This window comes from Pseudophryne corroboree, chromosome 10, assembly GCF_028390025.1.
Source record: "Pseudophryne corroboree isolate aPseCor3 chromosome 10, aPseCor3.hap2, whole genome shotgun sequence".
In the NCBI taxonomy this organism is placed as follows: domain Eukaryota; kingdom Metazoa; phylum Chordata; class Amphibia; order Anura; family Myobatrachidae; genus Pseudophryne; species Pseudophryne corroboree.
The window spans coordinates 289,441,147-289,459,060 of record NC_086453.1 but is presented as its reverse complement, the minus strand read 5'-3'; the positions used below and the strand labels follow the sequence as shown (position 1 = coordinate 289,459,060).

Below are 17,914 nucleotides of genomic sequence, written 5' to 3'. Positions count from 1 at the left end.
TCCAACTGTTTTAGAAGCTTAAGTAAATCTACCTCCAGGTGCCATGAATAAAGCCATCTCCTACATGTTCTGTACTTGCCGTCTGTGGCACTTGGAGATGGTCAGCAGAACTTGAATATAAGGTCCAGGCGCTGAGCCCTGGAGGAATTGGGGTTTGTAGGAGGAAGTGGGGACATTTAAACAACTTGCATATATAATATGTGAGTTTTCTTGTGAAACATATTCTGTTCATGATTGACCACATGCTCTCAACTTGCATTTGTACGTAAACATATATGATTACCATGTCTATAACCCAACAATAACATTTAAAGAGCAACTTCTAAAACAGTGTCCAAAGTGGTAGCTAGATCAGCTTCAAGCTCAAAATAATAACAAACAAACCAAAATGTAATACTTTGACTTTCAAACCAAATGTGTCTATACGACCTTAGCTTTAAAAACAAAACATAAATAAAACAAAAAACAAAACACATTTAAATAATGCTCCATACTAGAAGACCCACCAGAAAACACATGGCCAGTATGATCTGGATGACTTTTATTCCTGCCCTGGGGCTTAGACTCTGCTAGAATATAAATGGGTGCTGTTAATATTTTACTGGTGCTAAAGGTTTTTTTTTCTTTTTTTTTCTTGAAATGTCTGCAGGGCAGTTCACCTTAGATTCATTACTTGGGTGGTGTTTGACCATTTTATGAAATGTTCTTAAGGCCCATTGAGTAATTTATTTATTTATTTTTAATAAGAATGTAGAGGGTCCTAAGCGTTTCAGCTTTGGTGGCTTTATTCCTGGGTATAGAGAGAGTGTCCCTCCTCGCACCTTGTACAAATCCCATTAATGATAATTGGAGGCTACAAGAAGAGTGCTGTAGGCGCTCTCTTTAGAATTTAGAATTAGCCTTGTGACACTTAATATCAAAATGATTTGCTTCAAATAACATTGTGCGAACTGGGTTAAACTGATTTTGAACATTTTTCCAGTAGGCTGCATTGTAGTTAATGAAATTAAACATACCATTCATAGCAGTCTCTGGGGGAATAATGAACTGGAACCCATGGTTAGTTTATGTTTTAATTTTTATTAAAATAAATAGCTGACAGCAAGAGGAGTTAATTGCACACAGAACTGGGTGGATTCAAAGATATAAGTAAACCAATTTTCACAGACAAGATGGACCTACTATATACATACACAAAGACACATACTTGTACATATACACACTTTTCTTTGTCCACTTATATCCTTTTCAGGCTACATATGAATCAACAAATTTATCTAGTCAGTGACGACTAAATTGGTGTGAATAACTTGGACTAAAAGAGATGTTTCTGGGAAACTTCATCAAGTTGACGCCAAGAGGCATAAAAAAAAGAAGAAAAAAAAGAGAAAAGTTGGAAGAACAGGATGAGGCTATTCTCAAGTGTTGAGATATTTACATAATACATAAGGTTTTAAGAATGTACAAATTCAGTGATTTAGGGTTCAAATGCATTAAACTTTATGGTACATTTAAAAGAAAAAAAACAACAACGGTGTTAAGCAAAAAAGAACAAAAAATAAATTTCATAAACTACCAAAAAGAAGGGTTAATTAAAAAAAAAAAGAAAAAGAAAAAAAGAGTTGAAAGACAAATATGTTTCAAAAGGTACTATACAGTTACTGGCACTTACAAAAAGAAAAAAATACTCAAAAAGTGGTACAAATGTAATCAATCAGAAATGATGCTGCAAATAAATTTTCTTTATAATAATGACAAATAGACAGATATTGCAGTATGGGACTATAATTCCCAGTAGTAATCAGCTCAACGTCATTAGTTAACGGAAGGAGCCAACCACAGTTAACTACTATAGCTGTTGGTCAATTTACCGCGGGGTATTAAGGGGGTCTATTTACTAAGCCTTGAATGGAGATAACGTGGATTGAGATAAAGTACCAGCCAATCAGCTCCTAACTGCCATGTTACAGGCTGGGTTTAAAAAATGACAGTTAGGAGTTGGTTGGCTGGTACTTAATCTCCAGAGTTAATACATAGACCCCTTAGTTACTACTAGGCCTTGAAGAAAGCTAAAGTTGAGAGAGATAATCTACCAAGCAACAGTCTTTTTTTTTTTTTTTTAAAGAGTCTGTAACTTGGCAGTTAGGAGCTGATTGGCTGGTACTTCATCTCCGTCCACTTAGTACATCTACCCCTAAATCTTTTTTAGATAACTTATATCTCTCCCGAAAATTCAATAACATAATTATATCTTAACGCATTTCAGAAACCACTTATCAACTTCATCAGAAAACATGCTGCATTTGATTAATTGAAAGATTCTTTTGACATCCTTAGAGACACTAGAAGTTAAGATTTCTTCCTCTAATTTGTTTAGTCATGCGATGAAGCTCCTTGTGAAGTATTTCAAATTTATTCAAGTAGGAGTACTTCTTAGAGGCGTAGATTACGCTTTCCCAGTTTCTCCGCACTAACAGGCCACAAGCTGGAGTTTTCCAGGTGCTTGTGTACCCATGTAGCAAGACTGAACATTGGTTATTTTGCCCACCACAAACAAAGAGGGGCCATAGTGGACCTTGTGTATCTAGCTCGATTTTATAGACAAGTTCTGGCAATTTGATATTTCACATACCATATACAGGAGTTTGGGACACTATGGATTGAGCTTATTAGGTGTGAACTGAAGTAGACAGAAAATCTATATATATGATCTATGTGGCCATCACCAATGGTCTGCAATATAAGCTCCAACTTGAAGACACAGTATACTTGTATTATGGAGTCCATCAGATCAACTACTAATTCCTCATTTATATAACTTCATTATTTTCACAGTGGCATAGCTCTACACACCTGAGTCCTAGAGCAAGGTCTGAGGGATCTATTTATGAAACAGTGATAAACCCTTTCTCTGGCTTTCTTGCTGGAGAAAGTGGTTATCATCAGTTCTTCGTATTTTTTATGGTGGCAGATACTGTGGAGAAATCCCTGGTTTCTCTTATGACTCCTCTTTTTTCAATGGTTACTAACTACATCCTGACAGTTTGCACTCTATGGTATCCATTCTATTTATTATGCAGCTAGGTACAGTATCACCATCTTGTGCGCACAATGCCTGATCTCCACGCCAATAGCATTAGGGGGGTATCCAATTAGCCACAGTTAATTAGTTGAACCGCAGTTAATTACCACAGCTAATTGTCTCGCTGGGGGTGATCCAATTAGCCCTGATAAGCCAGCGCAAGACGCAGCTTCCAAATGCCCAGAAACAGCCCCGTTTTCATGCGGTTTCACTGAACCTTTGTGTTTTCCAGAGACCATGTATTTTTTTCAGGTGACCAAATTAAATAGCCTGTTAAAAAAAAAAAAAAAAAAATACGGGTGAAACGTTGGGAAAAATTATCTTCACCTGTAATTGGATACCCCCTAAGGCTGTCAGTGAGGGAGTGAAAACCAACAGGGGGAAATGTATCAAATCTTGGAGCGTGATAAAGTGGAGATGTTGTTCCTGATTGGTTGGTACTTTATCTCTCTCCAAGCTATGAGAATTCTCTTCATACAGTATGTATTACTGTGAAATGCAGCCTTACATAATGGTGCCTAACACAGGTACATATTAAATATACCTCTGAGTGATTCACTCACTGTCTGCATTCCCTCCTCCATGCAAAATCATTTTGCCAAGGAGGTCTGGAGCTGAAGGAGTGTTAGCTCTATAGACCTGTTTGTTAGAGCTTGCAGCAATGGTCCCAGGATTATATTTGCATGTGGCATTCCAAGCCTGGGGTGCAGATAGGACAGCTGTGAAAGCCACTTAATGTAAAGCTGCTGATCGAAATTGAAATGGTTAAATGTTTCACGGTTCTAATACCATGACAGTGATTCACATAGTATGTAACTGATATCAACCCCAAAGCAAGCTATTGTCCTCTGTTATCTGTCATAGAGTTAAGGAAGCTAAAAGCAGTAAGATTTTTATTATTTTGATCAATCAATGTATTATAGGGAAATTCAATTGCATGTGAAGGGGACAAATTGCCATTGCTGCGGTGTTTAAACACTGGCAACGGCACCGTATCCTTTGCCTGCCCGGCTGAAACCCAAGTTCACTTAAAAATGCTCATTATCCAATGGGGTAGTGAACAATTGAGCAAGATCAGGCTGCCATAAAGTACAACAGCTGCCGCGCCCGCACTGATTTAGGTGGGCAAATGATTTCACCTATAATTGAATTTCCCCCTATGGGGTATATTCAATTAAGGTCGAAACTGCCGTCTTGTCGAAAAGACGTCAGTTTTCGACTTTTTCAGGTCGGAAAGGGGTTCCGACCTATTCAGTTCCGAGCATTTTTATTCGACAAGTTGGGGAATTCGACTTGGTGAATAGTACGTGAATTGACGGTATAGCTGCTGATTCGTGTACTTCTGAGGGACACGGGGCCAAATTCGACAGGTTTTGGCCCCGTTTCCGACCATCTCAGTTCGACTTAAAAGAAAGTCGAACTGATATGAGGGACCTGAGATAAGGAGAGGGGGAGAGCCGCGGTCAGACGGGGGAGAGCCGCGGGCAAACGGGCCAGCAGCGCTACAGCACAGCGCTGCAGGAGGATGTCATAGCCGCCGCTCATGGCAGAGTCCACCTGGCTCCAGCAAGTGAGGTCCCGCTTGGTGGAGCCGGGTGGACGCTGCCGTGAGGTCTGGCGGCTGTGCCACATCCTCCTGCAGCGCTTCTGTCCCCCATCTGCCTGCGGCTCTCCCCCCTCTCCGGTCCCTCATCTCAATTCGACTTTTTTAAAGTCGAATTGAGATGGGCATTGAATAGCCCTTGTCGGATCCATTCCGACAAATGCATGTCGGAATGGATCTGACCTCAATTGAATATACCCTATTCATGATATATATTTATTAATTACATACATACACACACACAAAACAGCAGGTGGAACTCTTCGATGTGACCACTGTGACACCTGAATAACTAACAACAGCAATTTTTGCATCTGTGTGTATGGCCAAATAATTAACTTCTTTATTGTAAGTTCAGTGTTCCTTTAAGTAAATATTGGCACTAGCACTGGTTGGATTGGCTGATTTGGCTATAATGATTACATCTTTCTTGTGACTCAAAGTGAAAAAGAGAGAAAGAGCAGCAATTCAATACAGTGCGCTCGCCACTCTCCCTAAATATCATATAAATCACTTCTGTAATATAATGCTTATTGGGCATGTTTATATAAACAAAGCTCTGCCAAGCAATATAAACTATCTTAATATGCAATACGCTACAACACGTACATGGGTATATTATGTCTATCTATATACATACATAGCGATTAGCCATACCGTTAAAACCACGATAGGTAAAGTGAATAACATGGATTACGTTGTACAATGGCCCCTGGCAAGGGGTGGGATATATTATGCAGCTAGTGATTAGTCAGTTCTTAAAGTTGATGTGTTGGAAGCAAGAAAAATGGGCAAGTGTAAGAATCTGAAAGACTTTAACAAGGGCCAAATAGATGACTATATCAGAGCATCTCCCAAAAGGCAGGACCTGTGGGGTGATCCCGGTATGCAGCAGTCAGGTGAGGCAGATGCGGAAGATCCTCTGCTGTCCAGAGTTTTTACTATAAAAATATGAAAAATACAAAGAAGATGTTATAAATATCTCCTTTGTATTACTTCAATTATAGTCAAACCTCTGGCATATACTATAGTACGACGAGTGAGGCAGTGTCTCACCTGCCTACCTTGTCCGCACATCTCTGATCAAAACGCACCAAATTACCAGCAGTATATACTGCTGCCCCTGTGCGTAATGCCCACATGTATACACTGCTGCCCCTGTGCGTAATGCCCACATGTATACACTGCTGCCCCTGTGCGTAATGCCCACATGTATACACTGCTGCCCCTGTGCGTAATGCCCACATGTATACACTGCTGCCCCTGTGCGTAATGCCCACATGTATACACTGCTGCCCCTGTGCATAATGCCCACATGTATACACTGCTGGCCCTGTGCGTAATGCCCACATGTATACACTGCTGCCCCTGTGCGTAATGCCCACATGTATACACTGCTGCCCCTGTGCGTAATGCCCACATGTATACACTGCTGCCCCTGTGCGTAATGCCCACATGTATACACTGCTGGCCCTGTGCGTAATGCCCACATGTATACACTGCTGCCCCTGTGCGTAATGCCCACATGTATATACTGCTGCCCCTGTGCATAATGCCACATGTATATACGGGTGTAGTACAGCTGACCGCTGGTCAGCTTACCGACGCCGGGATCCCGGCGGGGAGGGGCGAGTGCAGCAAGCCCCTTACGGGCTCGCTACGCTCGCCACGCCACAGGTTCTATTCCCGCTCTATGGGTGTCGTGGAGACCCACGAGTGGAAATAGTCCCTGTTGGTCGGCATGCCGACCATCGGGACAGTGACCCGTTGGGCTGGTGGAGGCGGTCATGTGACTGTCGGTCAGCTGACCGGCGGTCACATGAATACCACCCGTATATACTGCTGCACCTGTGTATAATGCCCACATGTATATACTGCTGCCCCTGTGTATAATGGCCACATGTATATACTGCTGCCCCTGTGTATAATGGCCACATGTATATACTGCTGCCCCTGTGTATAATGCCCACATGTATATACTGCTGCCCCTGTGTATAATGCCCACATGTATATACTGCTGCCCCTGTGTATAATGGCCACATGTATATACTGCTGCCCCTGTGTATAATGCCCACATGTATATACTGCTGCCCCTGTGTATAATGGCCACATGTATATACTGCTGCCCCTGTGTATAATGCCCACATGTATATACTGCTGCCCCTGTGTATAATGGCCACATGTATATACTGCTGCCCCTGTGTATAATGCCCACATGTATATACTGCTGCACCTGTGTATAATGCCCTCATGAACACTCTGACTTATATGTGTGTATAAATCTGCCTCCAATACTAGTTACTGCCGACTATGATAGAGATGTGCCGTAACACTCAGTGCATCCCAGCTTGCTGCATAGCTGCAGACCAATCAGAGTGCCCATGCCAACCCCTGTCACCACCAAAAGCACCTACAATGGTCACATGAGCATCAGAACTGAACCAAAGAGCAACAGAAAGGTGTCCTGCTCTGATGAATCACATTTTCTTTTACTAAGCCCACCTGTGTCATACACAAGCAAGGGTAGATTGAGAAAATAAAATAGCAAAGTGGAAAGTTGCTAGAGCACTACAGTGTCTAAAGATATTACACACACAATTGTATATATATATATATATATATATATATATATATATATATATATATATATATATATATACATACACACACACACACACACTTAAATGATTCATTTGGCTATTCTTGTTTGCTGATCTGCACAGAAAGTGAATAACTTGAAGCCACAAATGGGCAAAAAACAGACAGTTCCATGTTTTCTTCTGTTTCTTTCTCTTTTTTTTTTTTTTTTTTTTTTTTCCTCCTCGGTAATAAATCAGCGTTCTCTGTGCTGAAAGTGTTTGACCAAACAAATTATGGATGTTTATGTACAGAGATATTTGGTATTCCAGTGCTGGTATCCAGCAAACCTGCTGCATGTGGACTGCATAACGTGGAATTTCTCCACCATCAGCCTCATAGTAGTTACATCCCAGGTTTAAAATTACACTGAGCGACAGCTTTGAATGACTCCGCTGCTCTGTTGTGAAATGTAATCTGTTACATCACATGTGGACATTTTACATATTCCACATAGGCCCGGGCTGCGGCAGGTTAATAATAAAAAGCTGCAGTTTTTTTTTTTTTTTTTTTAAATTTGTGGGAGGCCTGTAAAAGTTGTATAAGAAAGTGTGTGTGTGTGTGTGTGTGTGTGTGTGTGTGTGTGTGTGTGTGTGTGTGTGTTGGAAGGAGTATGTATGAAAGAATTTCACACTGCTTATACTGTACGGTCAACATAAGCTGATGTGAATTCAACAAACACATTAGAATAGATCTTGCTAATATGAGCAACGCCATTTAACCCATTGAGTGCCTGGAGCCCTAGAAATATTCACTACTGCACTCTCTCGCACTCCATTCATTTTACAGAGAGCAGCGTATGACGTGTGCCGAAGCTAGCAGAGCATGCTTGGAGTTATAGTTCCACAACCTCTTTGGTCGTTGGTGGCACATGTTTATAATAAGCTTACAGTAGACTAAGCTAATTTACTTAGGGGTCTATTTACTAAGCCTTGGATGGCGATAAAGTGGACGGAGATAAAGTACCAGCCAATCAGCTCCTAACTGTCATTTTTCAAACCCAGTCTGTGGCATGACAGTTAGGAGCTGATTGGCTGGTACTTTATCTCCATCCAAGGCTTAGTAAATAGACCATTTTGTATCCTACATGCAACCAGTAGTGGACTTTTCGCAAACATCAGAGATGGGGCCCATTCCCCTCCAATACACAAACATTAAATTTAGACATGTGTGTCTATATTACTTACAATTAGCAGGGATTAAACACTAAATTTGGACCACAGCAGCCAGAAACTGCACTTTAATGGGTTTCCAAAATACTGCCCTTTATATTCTCTCGGGACAGACACCTCATAGAACCACACCGGGTGCTCAAGCATTGTGTCTCACATTGCAGTACAGGCCAAACCCCAAGATATCATGATGAGCTATACTAACTGAGACCAGGAAAATACATTTTACACGTGTACACTGCACAGGCCTATCATTGAACAAAACCTGAAGTTTTCTATCTTGCGAGGCATGCAGGGAGATGTAGTTCATCCAAATAGTGCACAGTAAGAGGTCTGCATTTCGTGTAATGAAGTCTCAAATTATTTATTTGTATTATTCCCATGCAAAACTTGCAACAGTATGGTTTTATACACACAAAGTGAACCAGGCCACTACACCTATACTTAAATGTTATGACCACCCAGGACATGGATGCTTAATCACATTGTTTAAGATACTTTGCTAAAACACAATTTACTTTACCCAAAATTAACTTAAAATCAAACTGCAGTAAAATTATAGGAGCAGACTATTTCCCCCCCCTTTGAGTCTAATTACACATCTGGTTGATTACTGAACAGACACACTTAGTGTCATCTAATTGCTTGAGTGAATATAAAGACTGTTAATAACATTCGTCGCAGACATTTGGGACACGGGAAAGTAGTAGGTAGGGCTCTAAATAGACCCCAAATTGGTACATTTCATCAAGAGGGCATTTGGAGAACCTGTTTAGCTTTATGTGCATTTCAAACATACCAGGGCCAGATCTGAAACAGTGCTATAATAATGCACCCACAGTGTGTGAACAACACAGTAGTATTGTTATTAGTGTAACGAACACAGACAAATGCATGTGAATAGACGTATAATGTCTGCATGTATAGGAGACATACAAAATGACTCCATTTAACACACACATGTAAATATACAAACATACATACAATAAACTGTCTATGCAATCCCTGCTGCCCTGAAAGTAGAATATGCCTTGCTACAAAGTTACAGTTGCAAAAAATTTTTTATGTTGCTACTATATCCATTTATGTATTTTTAAATACACTGCCAATGATTTCATGGAATGTAAAATCAGTAGACATATCCAACCCTATCATGATATAGTTGGGTGAAAAATATTGCAACAGATGTTTACCAACTGTACTGTGTAGTCAGCAGGTTCCTTACTCTTCTAAATAGACAATAAAGTGTTTAATTTATACCTCTCCCCCTCTATTTATCTAGTTCATGCTTCATAAAGTGTAGAATTTAAGAGACAACAGATTGGATTGTAATGTTGAGCAATTATGAGATCATGACACAGAAGACTGACCCTTTTCTTTCAAAGCTAAATATTGTTTTCACATAAAATCTAATAATGTAACTCCTGCTTTTCTACTTCATAAGCCGCCTGTCAGTCATAACTTGTCTGTGCATTAAGGGATATACTGTATACTCCAATGGTCTGATTAAACACTACTGGCATGTTGAAATCGGCTGCTACGAAATGGGAAGGGAACATTTGACTTTTTCCAACACCTAATTTTGGCGCAAGTTATTATAAAATATATTTTATTGCTATTATTTTTTTTCACTCCAAAACATATACTGTAACCTACTGTCTGCTACACTTGTCGTCCAGACTAAGCTTTGTACTGCAATATATTTTCTTTTTAAATTAAAATGTCTGCTATCGCTGCCGATACAGGACTGCGTAAATGCGCAATGTGCAATAGATCGCCATAAACTTGTAGCTACAGCACCATATTAAATCGGTTCTTCTGAACTAATGACAGTACTCCAAGAGCGAGAATAAAACCTGAGAACTTTGCACCAGGGGGGCACCATGGAAAAGTACGAGTTCCAAACCAAAAGACTACAGCGAGGGAGAGAGAGCCAAGGGCTCAGGCAACCCAGCCACAATAAACAGGACTGGTGTTACCCTATCACATCTGGTCACCCAATTACTGCACATAGAAACAAAAATAAATAATTATGATACATTGGAATCGGTATTAACTAAACTGCATGAAGTGCAGCGCAAATATTATGCTACAACATACCTGCTAAATATAATATAAAACTAGGATATCGTAATATATAACATAAATAAGCCATAGGATGGCTCAGAAAGTCCAAGTGTGGTTTTATTATTTAATACACAGACTCTTGAATTGTGAAGCTTTTCTACATTCCATCTGAGAGTTCCATGGTTATGCAACGGTGGTCTTATTACACTTCTATGCAAAAATATTCAGCAAGGGTAGCTGGGTATTACAGCTGTGTAAAATAATGGATTGTAAATTAGAATAATTACAAATTAATTTATTATATTTAATATCTACATATATATATATATATATATATATATATATATATATATATATATATATATATATATATATATATATATATAAAACCAAAATCTATGTCGCAAAAAAATAAAGCCCTCAGAATGTGTGATATATGTTCCACACTCATACATGCACAGGCACCTATCACTATACACAGTCTGCTTTTCTAGATCCAGCCTGTTTTCCTCTGTATTCTCAGGGGGAAGGAAACCTTAGCTCTAGGCTACTGTTTTGAACTGTGAGCCCTAAAACCCTTCTGTGAGTCCCTATAAAACGCTGTGTCTCGCATTGTATGAAACACCTGATTTTAATCAGCGTTCAACATCCCAAAACCAGGTTACCCCTCTGTGTCTGCAAGGCCGCACGCTTCGGTATCTATCCAGCGAAATTACTAAACTCCCCTAACGTCTCAAAAAGCTTTGTCCAAAACCTGCACACACAGTGCATAATTTTATATATATATATATATATATATATATATATATATATATATATATATATATATTTACACATACATACACACACACACACACACAAGCCGCTGTGGAGGGGATTACTGCGTATTATTTAATTCTAGCATTAAAAACCTTTTGTCGGAAATCTCTACGGCTCCATAAAACTTTGCAGAAGTTAGTATTGTCACCTATGTAGGATGTGCACTGTAAGCAAATACTAACGAGCAGTGATCTATGCTCAGTACTCTGTTTTATTGATAAATAAGTTGCACACATGAATATTCCATAATGTTAGAACAACTGTATACCTATCCGTCAGCTGTACAGGGAATTGCTATACTGGGCCTTGTACACAGAAACGCCTCAGCAATTGACCCTTTAAATTCTGTTGTTACAAGACAGCTGTGACTCATAGAACACCTTATGCTGCACGATGTGCCCAGGTTAATGTATTACTGCAAACTCTCCTTACTAATATAATACAGCATTGCTATAAAGGGAGAGATCAATACCTCTCATGTATCAAAATTCCAAATATAGCTGCGTTTCTCAATGATCTGTCTGTATTATTCTATGCACCTTGGTATACCTAGATACACAGGAGGCCAGACGAATACTCTGTACTGTGTATAATTCGGTTAAAGGCAGCACTCAGTTTATACTACTTGGTAGCCTGCAGCTGGTTAATCACAATCAGTACTCAGCAGACCTGTGCACTTCCTACACAGCAACATACAAGGAACAGGCTCTGATGAGACAGCAGAGAAAGGAGTTTAGAACTTTCTGCAGGAACAGAGTCTACCAGCCACAGCCACCAGCATTACTTATCCCAGTGCATGCAGGCTTCTGTGTCACACAAAGCCACACTGAAACAGAAAGTAAAAGACGTTTGACAGGACTGGATTTTGCTGCCAGTCCCCAAACTCCACCAACAATCCTGGATGATCGATTAGCAAACACTAGGATACAATCCAGTTCTAATCTCTTTACAAACACAAACCTATCACGAGAAAATATACCCCCCCCCCCCCCCCCAAAAAAAATGAAATAGAAAAAAAAAAGTTAAAAGCTCAATGCAACAAAGTAACAAGTACTGCAAGTCACACAACCCTGCACATCCCCCTCCTCTCCCTCCTCCTCCTCCTTTCCCCCAATCTGACAAATGCGCACAGCCTAAATCTTCTATTTTGCAGCAAAATGATTGCAGGAGAAGAAAAACAGGTTAAAATGGAGAAGAGAATCCAAGGCTCGGAGTGAAGTCCCTGGTTTGTGTGTCATGGCTTTGCCGTGTGCTTGCTGTGTGCAGCTCACCGCCTCCCTCTCTCTACATTCAGTCTGTAGGATCCCTCTCCACCTCATATCATGGGCAGTCCTCTAGCGCCCACTATTCCAAAAGCCAGGAATATCATTTCACCAGACTTGGAACGATTCAATAGAGGAAAAAAAAAAAAAAAAAGTTGCTATCCCTTTCGTCAACTTTTAGTTAAGTTTCGTTTTTAACATGTATTTGCCATTCTGAGGGTCCCAGGTTTTGTCCAGAAGAACAGCCAGGGTCTCAGTGTGAGAGGAGGGAGTGTAAGTGGCACAGACTCAGTGCGCCTTGCTAAGCTTACACTAAGGGGTGGACAACCCAGCAATCATCTCCTGAGCTTCTCTAACCAGAAAGGAAGAGGGGGGAAAAGGTGCTGCTTCCCTGCACCAGCTTATCCAAAATAGGGTTCACCAGCCAGCTGGCCAGATCCTGCTGGATCCTAGGGGTAACTTTACGCGCAGGAGAAGCAAAGAAAAAAGACCTACTTTTGGCCAGTTTCCTCGCCCTCGCCTTGGATCTCATCTTGTCGGCTTGTAGATTCCTCTTCTCCTCCTTGAGCCCAGAAGCAAGCTACACACTATCTTCATCTCACAAGCATTGTCAATTTGGACACCTTTGCACATGCGCACACAGCATTCAATCTGACACCCTCTCCAGGACTAAGAAAGTTTCCAATGTATTCATCATCATCAGGGTTTTTTTTTTTTTTTTTGTCCTATCCTCTTCTTCAGATCACTTATCTTCCCCCTGCTCTCCCCCTCTCTCCGAGGCTCCATCTCCCTGCCTGTGTCTGTACTGCCTCTTTAAGGAAAATCAGACCTCTCTGATTGCGACCCATTGCAATTGGCCCCTGGATTGGACACGTTTAAGGACCCAGGTACCAGTCAATGTAGAATATATATATATATATATATATATATATATATATATATATATAACTTATTTTTTGGAAAATGTCTATACATTTGTATCGAACTTATAGTTTTGTGTTACGGTGCTATTGGTTATTATTAACACTTTCGCATGTGTGTGTGTGTTTTTTTTTTTTTTTTACATTTTGTTTCCAATATTGTCTTTTTTTTTGTTTTTGTTTTTTTTTTCTCCTTTTTTTTTTTTTTCTTCCTCCTTTCCCACCGCAGTAATCCCAAATAACCTTGTACTGATGATGGCTACAGTAATGATCTTTCAATAAAAAAATCCTTTTATTGGCTTAGCGATACTGCTGATTAACCTGCCACAATTAAACATCACTTAATCTCTATAGGAAGCAGGGCTGTTGGTTTGGGGCTGCTTTTTAACCCCTTGGCGTCCAGGAAGGGCTGCGCACCACAAAATGGGATGAAATGCACCGCTGGCTGGCTCTGTGTGCCACTGTAATGGACTTTTCTTTCTCTTCGCCGTGGGCAAGTAGGTGTCTAAATAAGGTGAGGATGCCACAATAGGATATAAGACAGATGATTAACCCAGACGTACTAAGTACAGGTCAGATATATTATTTTTATTATTATTATTATTTTTCATGCAGTCCTTTTATAAATAAAATACACAATTGAAGGTGATTATGATGTCATGCTTATTTCCCCAATTGCATTGTATTGATCCGGTGCTGCAATCTTTGTCTCTCTGTCCTAGGGCTGATAGGTGCTCTCCCAGCATAATGTACAAGTTTAGGTAAGTCATAGAATGCTTATGCTATATGTAATGTAAAAGGGCTGCTATATTTAACCCTCTCACTCATAAATGCTAAAATATCTGCTTTACCCCATTATCATTTGTATCATTGCAGGAAAAAGAAGAAAGAAAGTGGAATTTATAAGGAGCCCAAATTAAGATTCCAACCATGACTGGCAAAATAAATTATTAATTAATGTACGTCAGGATGAGAACAAGCGAGCAAACATTTTTGTCATTTGGTTGGACAGAAGGTCAAAAGGTAGACTGAGAATTTTTAATATTATAGAGAAAGGGTATAGTGTGTGTGTGTGTGTGTGTGTGTGTGTGTGTATATATATATATATATATATATATATATATATATATATATATATATATATATATATACACACACACACACACACACTTATGTGTAGCATATGTATGACCGCTTCCTACGCAGGGGAATGAGAAAAATAGTAAAAAAAAACAAACAAACAAACAAACAAACAAAACAATAATAAAAACCTAGCACACACAACAATACCAACTGGATCATAGACCATTGAACAGCGCCGTATGCACCAACACGATATATGTAAATATATCATGGGCCTTCCAAGCTTATATTGTTAACTAGGGCTCCGACTCTAAGCGTGATAAATAATATTAGAGAATATATAGATTTACAATACATAGATCAGTATGTAATAAATCAATTAATTCATTGCCATTTCCTGCAGATGATTTCCAATTTTCCTAAATGAATTGCATTAGGTAACTGATAGGACCTATTGTAATTAGATGTATTAGAGCCATAAGAGACTAAATACAACGATGGAGTGTGAGCTAACAAATAAAAAAGAAATAAAATAGTTGCCTACTTAACTTGTCAAATGAGCTTGGCAAGTGTGTAATTGGAAGTGGGCACATGTTGACACTGTGGGGATGAGTACTGGGCACTGTACAGAGAGATGACAGCTGGTAGCGGTGGTAGAGATTAATGCCAGGGATACATGTGAACCAGAAACACCCAGTGGTAATTAACGCTGCGATCAGGTTGGTGCTGTGCCCCTTAGAACGCTATGGAGGAATGGCCGCAGTATACAGGAGACCTGCACCTGTAACACCGACCATGGGGAAGGGAAGGAGCAAATCTGCGTGCTCCTGGATTCTACCTGCAAACATTCCACGCCAGTTGCAGACATGGCATCCATCATTTAACCTCCTGTCTGCCGGGCCAGCAGAGCATAGTGTAGTCATCGGCTCTGTGTTACAGTGACTGCAAGTATCCTCTGGGCACACTGGCCCTGAAGGCCATAACTGGGGCCGACATCACAGTCACCAACGTGAAAAATACACCTTACAACGCCAAAGGCACAATATAACATGGATAACAGATAGTATGTAACATAAACATGGTCTAGATCTCAGGGCTACAAAGCACAACTAAGGTCAGTGGGGTCATTGTCTCATAAGAGAATTTATTGTAGAAAACATGATTTTGCAATAAATGCAAATAATGTGTGTGTGTGTGTGTAAATATATAATTTAAGTGTGTATGATCACACACACACACACACACACACACACACACACACACACACACACACACACACACACACACACACACACACACACACACACACACACACACACACACACACACACACACACACACACACACACACACACACACACACACACACACACACACACACACACACACACACACACACTGAACATCCTGTTTGATGATGAATTAAATAACTTGATGTAGGTGTGATCTGTTTCTCCTAGGAGTCCTCTGCCCGGCATATAGAGGGTGTTTTACTGCTTCTGGATTAGGCCCGTGGATCCCCCTGGCTCCGGCAGACTGATCCGGCTCCCATTCCCTCCTGCGCTAGTGCCCCAGGCTTTGGGAAACGGAGACTCTTGCTACCTACAGCAATGTACAGTAACAGCAGACCTGCTACCACATCGATGTTATCGGCTGAATGTGCGGAGGAGAAACAATACGTAGAATGGCTGTATTACACCGACCAACCCATCATGTCTGTACTCCATGTACTATATAATGCTAATAGAGAGATGAAAAGGGCAAAGAAATCGGGGTAACTGCTTATAATTGCATGTCCAGGTGGATCCAGGCACACCCAGTGCTGAAACACTGTCCCTAATCTGCAACACGTGATGCCATTAGCACAAATATATCATATCATTTTTATATGCTCTATGCAGTCATTAAATACTAGTTTATTAGATACAAATGTAATATATTTTTAAATTATTTTAAAAGCAATACCTTTTCTTTCTATGTATTAAATCAAGAAATAATTACAAATATCGCTAAACTGCTATTCATTGATCAGTTGGAAGTTAATTAGCTAATTCAGAATTTATTCTGCAGCTGGACAATAAAATACATATTATTCTTCTTCTTATTAGCAGCTTTTTCATACACGCCTTTTATAAATAAAATACAAAATCGAAGGTGATTATGATTTTATTTGCGTTATTTTACATTACGTTATTTATTTATTTATTTTTTACAATGAATGAAACAATTCGTTTCGTGAACAAAGCACTTTTCACGTTATCAACCACATTGCAAAAGAAAAGGGAGTTCGTGCTATTTGCAGCCGACCAGGTTGTTGTAATGGGGGGGAGGGGGGTGTGTGCTGCATATTGTCGTCACCTGCCACGATTAATAGTTAACTACTAGATAGCACTGTTAGTGCGTGTGTGTATGTGTGTATATATATATATATATATATATACACACACATACATGCACACACTGGCGCATATATATATATATATATATATATATATATATATACACATATAAATATATATATAAAAACGCCTCACTGTTTCCTAGAATATTCGGTTTATGTTCTGTCCTGCTGCACCCAATGCTAATGGTTCAGTTAAGTTGCTTGGACAATTATTAGCTATTAATTGAGTTCAGGACCTTGAGTGTCTGTGGGAAATGAGAATGCGGCCCATAATCCCGGTAAAGGTATAAAACAAGGAGCCGAAGGCTGTGAGAAATCATCCAGTGCTGGCTGGACACAAAGCCCCAGAGGGCATCAGGCAAACAATTAATTAAGGGGGGAAACTATAGGAACTTTTATTTTCTGTAGCTCAGGTCCCTGTGATCGTGGGTCTGATCTAATCTCAGTGGACACAGTAAAATTCCACTCGTGCTTTAAAACAAACACTTCAATACTATAGGAGTTGTGGCATGCCTAAACAGATTTGACTTCCTATTAAATTGGGGATTATTAATTCATGCTAATTTAGAACAGATGTACAAAAAAAAAAAAAAAAAAAAAAAGCTAATTACTAAGTACCGCTCTTTCAGTGCAATTATTCAATTTAATTTGTGTTTATCAAATTAAAAATCTGGAATTAAAACCGGACACGTTATTGCAAAGCTAATACCAGTGGTGTGAAAACGGATTAATAGTAAAAGAGAGTAAAAAGTAGTTATACAGAATGCCATGCTAATATATACATCGCCCAGGGTGTATATGAATCAAATCGTTCTTGCTCACAATTGCAAAATTGTCTGGACGCCTACCAAAAAGTATGATTTCAATT

The 17,914-nt window shown here is 39.7% G+C and overlaps 1 protein-coding gene and 1 long non-coding RNA gene across 6 annotated transcripts in view; one reads left to right on the top strand and one right to left on the bottom strand.

The window, feature by feature from the left end:
• The window catches only part of PRDM16 (PR/SET domain 16), a 795,203-nt gene extending 781,985 nt beyond the window's left edge, over positions 1-13,218 (bottom strand). For all 4 annotated transcript variants that reach the window (XM_063943342.1, XM_063943343.1, XM_063943344.1 and 1 more), the window contains exon 1: positions 13,138-13,218. In XM_063943342.1, coding sequence (XP_063799412.1) covers positions 13,138-13,174 — 37 coding nt within the window. In that variant the 5' untranslated portion in view covers positions 13,175-13,218. The remainder of the gene's footprint in view (positions 1-13,137) is intronic.
• Positions 13,219-13,442: 224 nt separating this feature from the next.
• LOC134966538 (uncharacterized) lies at positions 13,443-16,750 on the top strand. 2 transcript variants are annotated; one of them, XR_010188660.1, is made up of 5 exons: positions 13,443-13,529; positions 13,917-14,134; positions 14,285-14,323; positions 14,439-14,585; positions 16,106-16,750. It is a non-coding gene; the product is annotated as an uncharacterized LOC134966538 (long non-coding RNA). The 2 variants fall into 2 exon arrangements; XR_010188661.1 differs by having other exon boundaries at positions 13,917-14,076; positions 16,106-16,749.
• Positions 16,751-17,914: the final 1,164 nt, after the last annotated feature.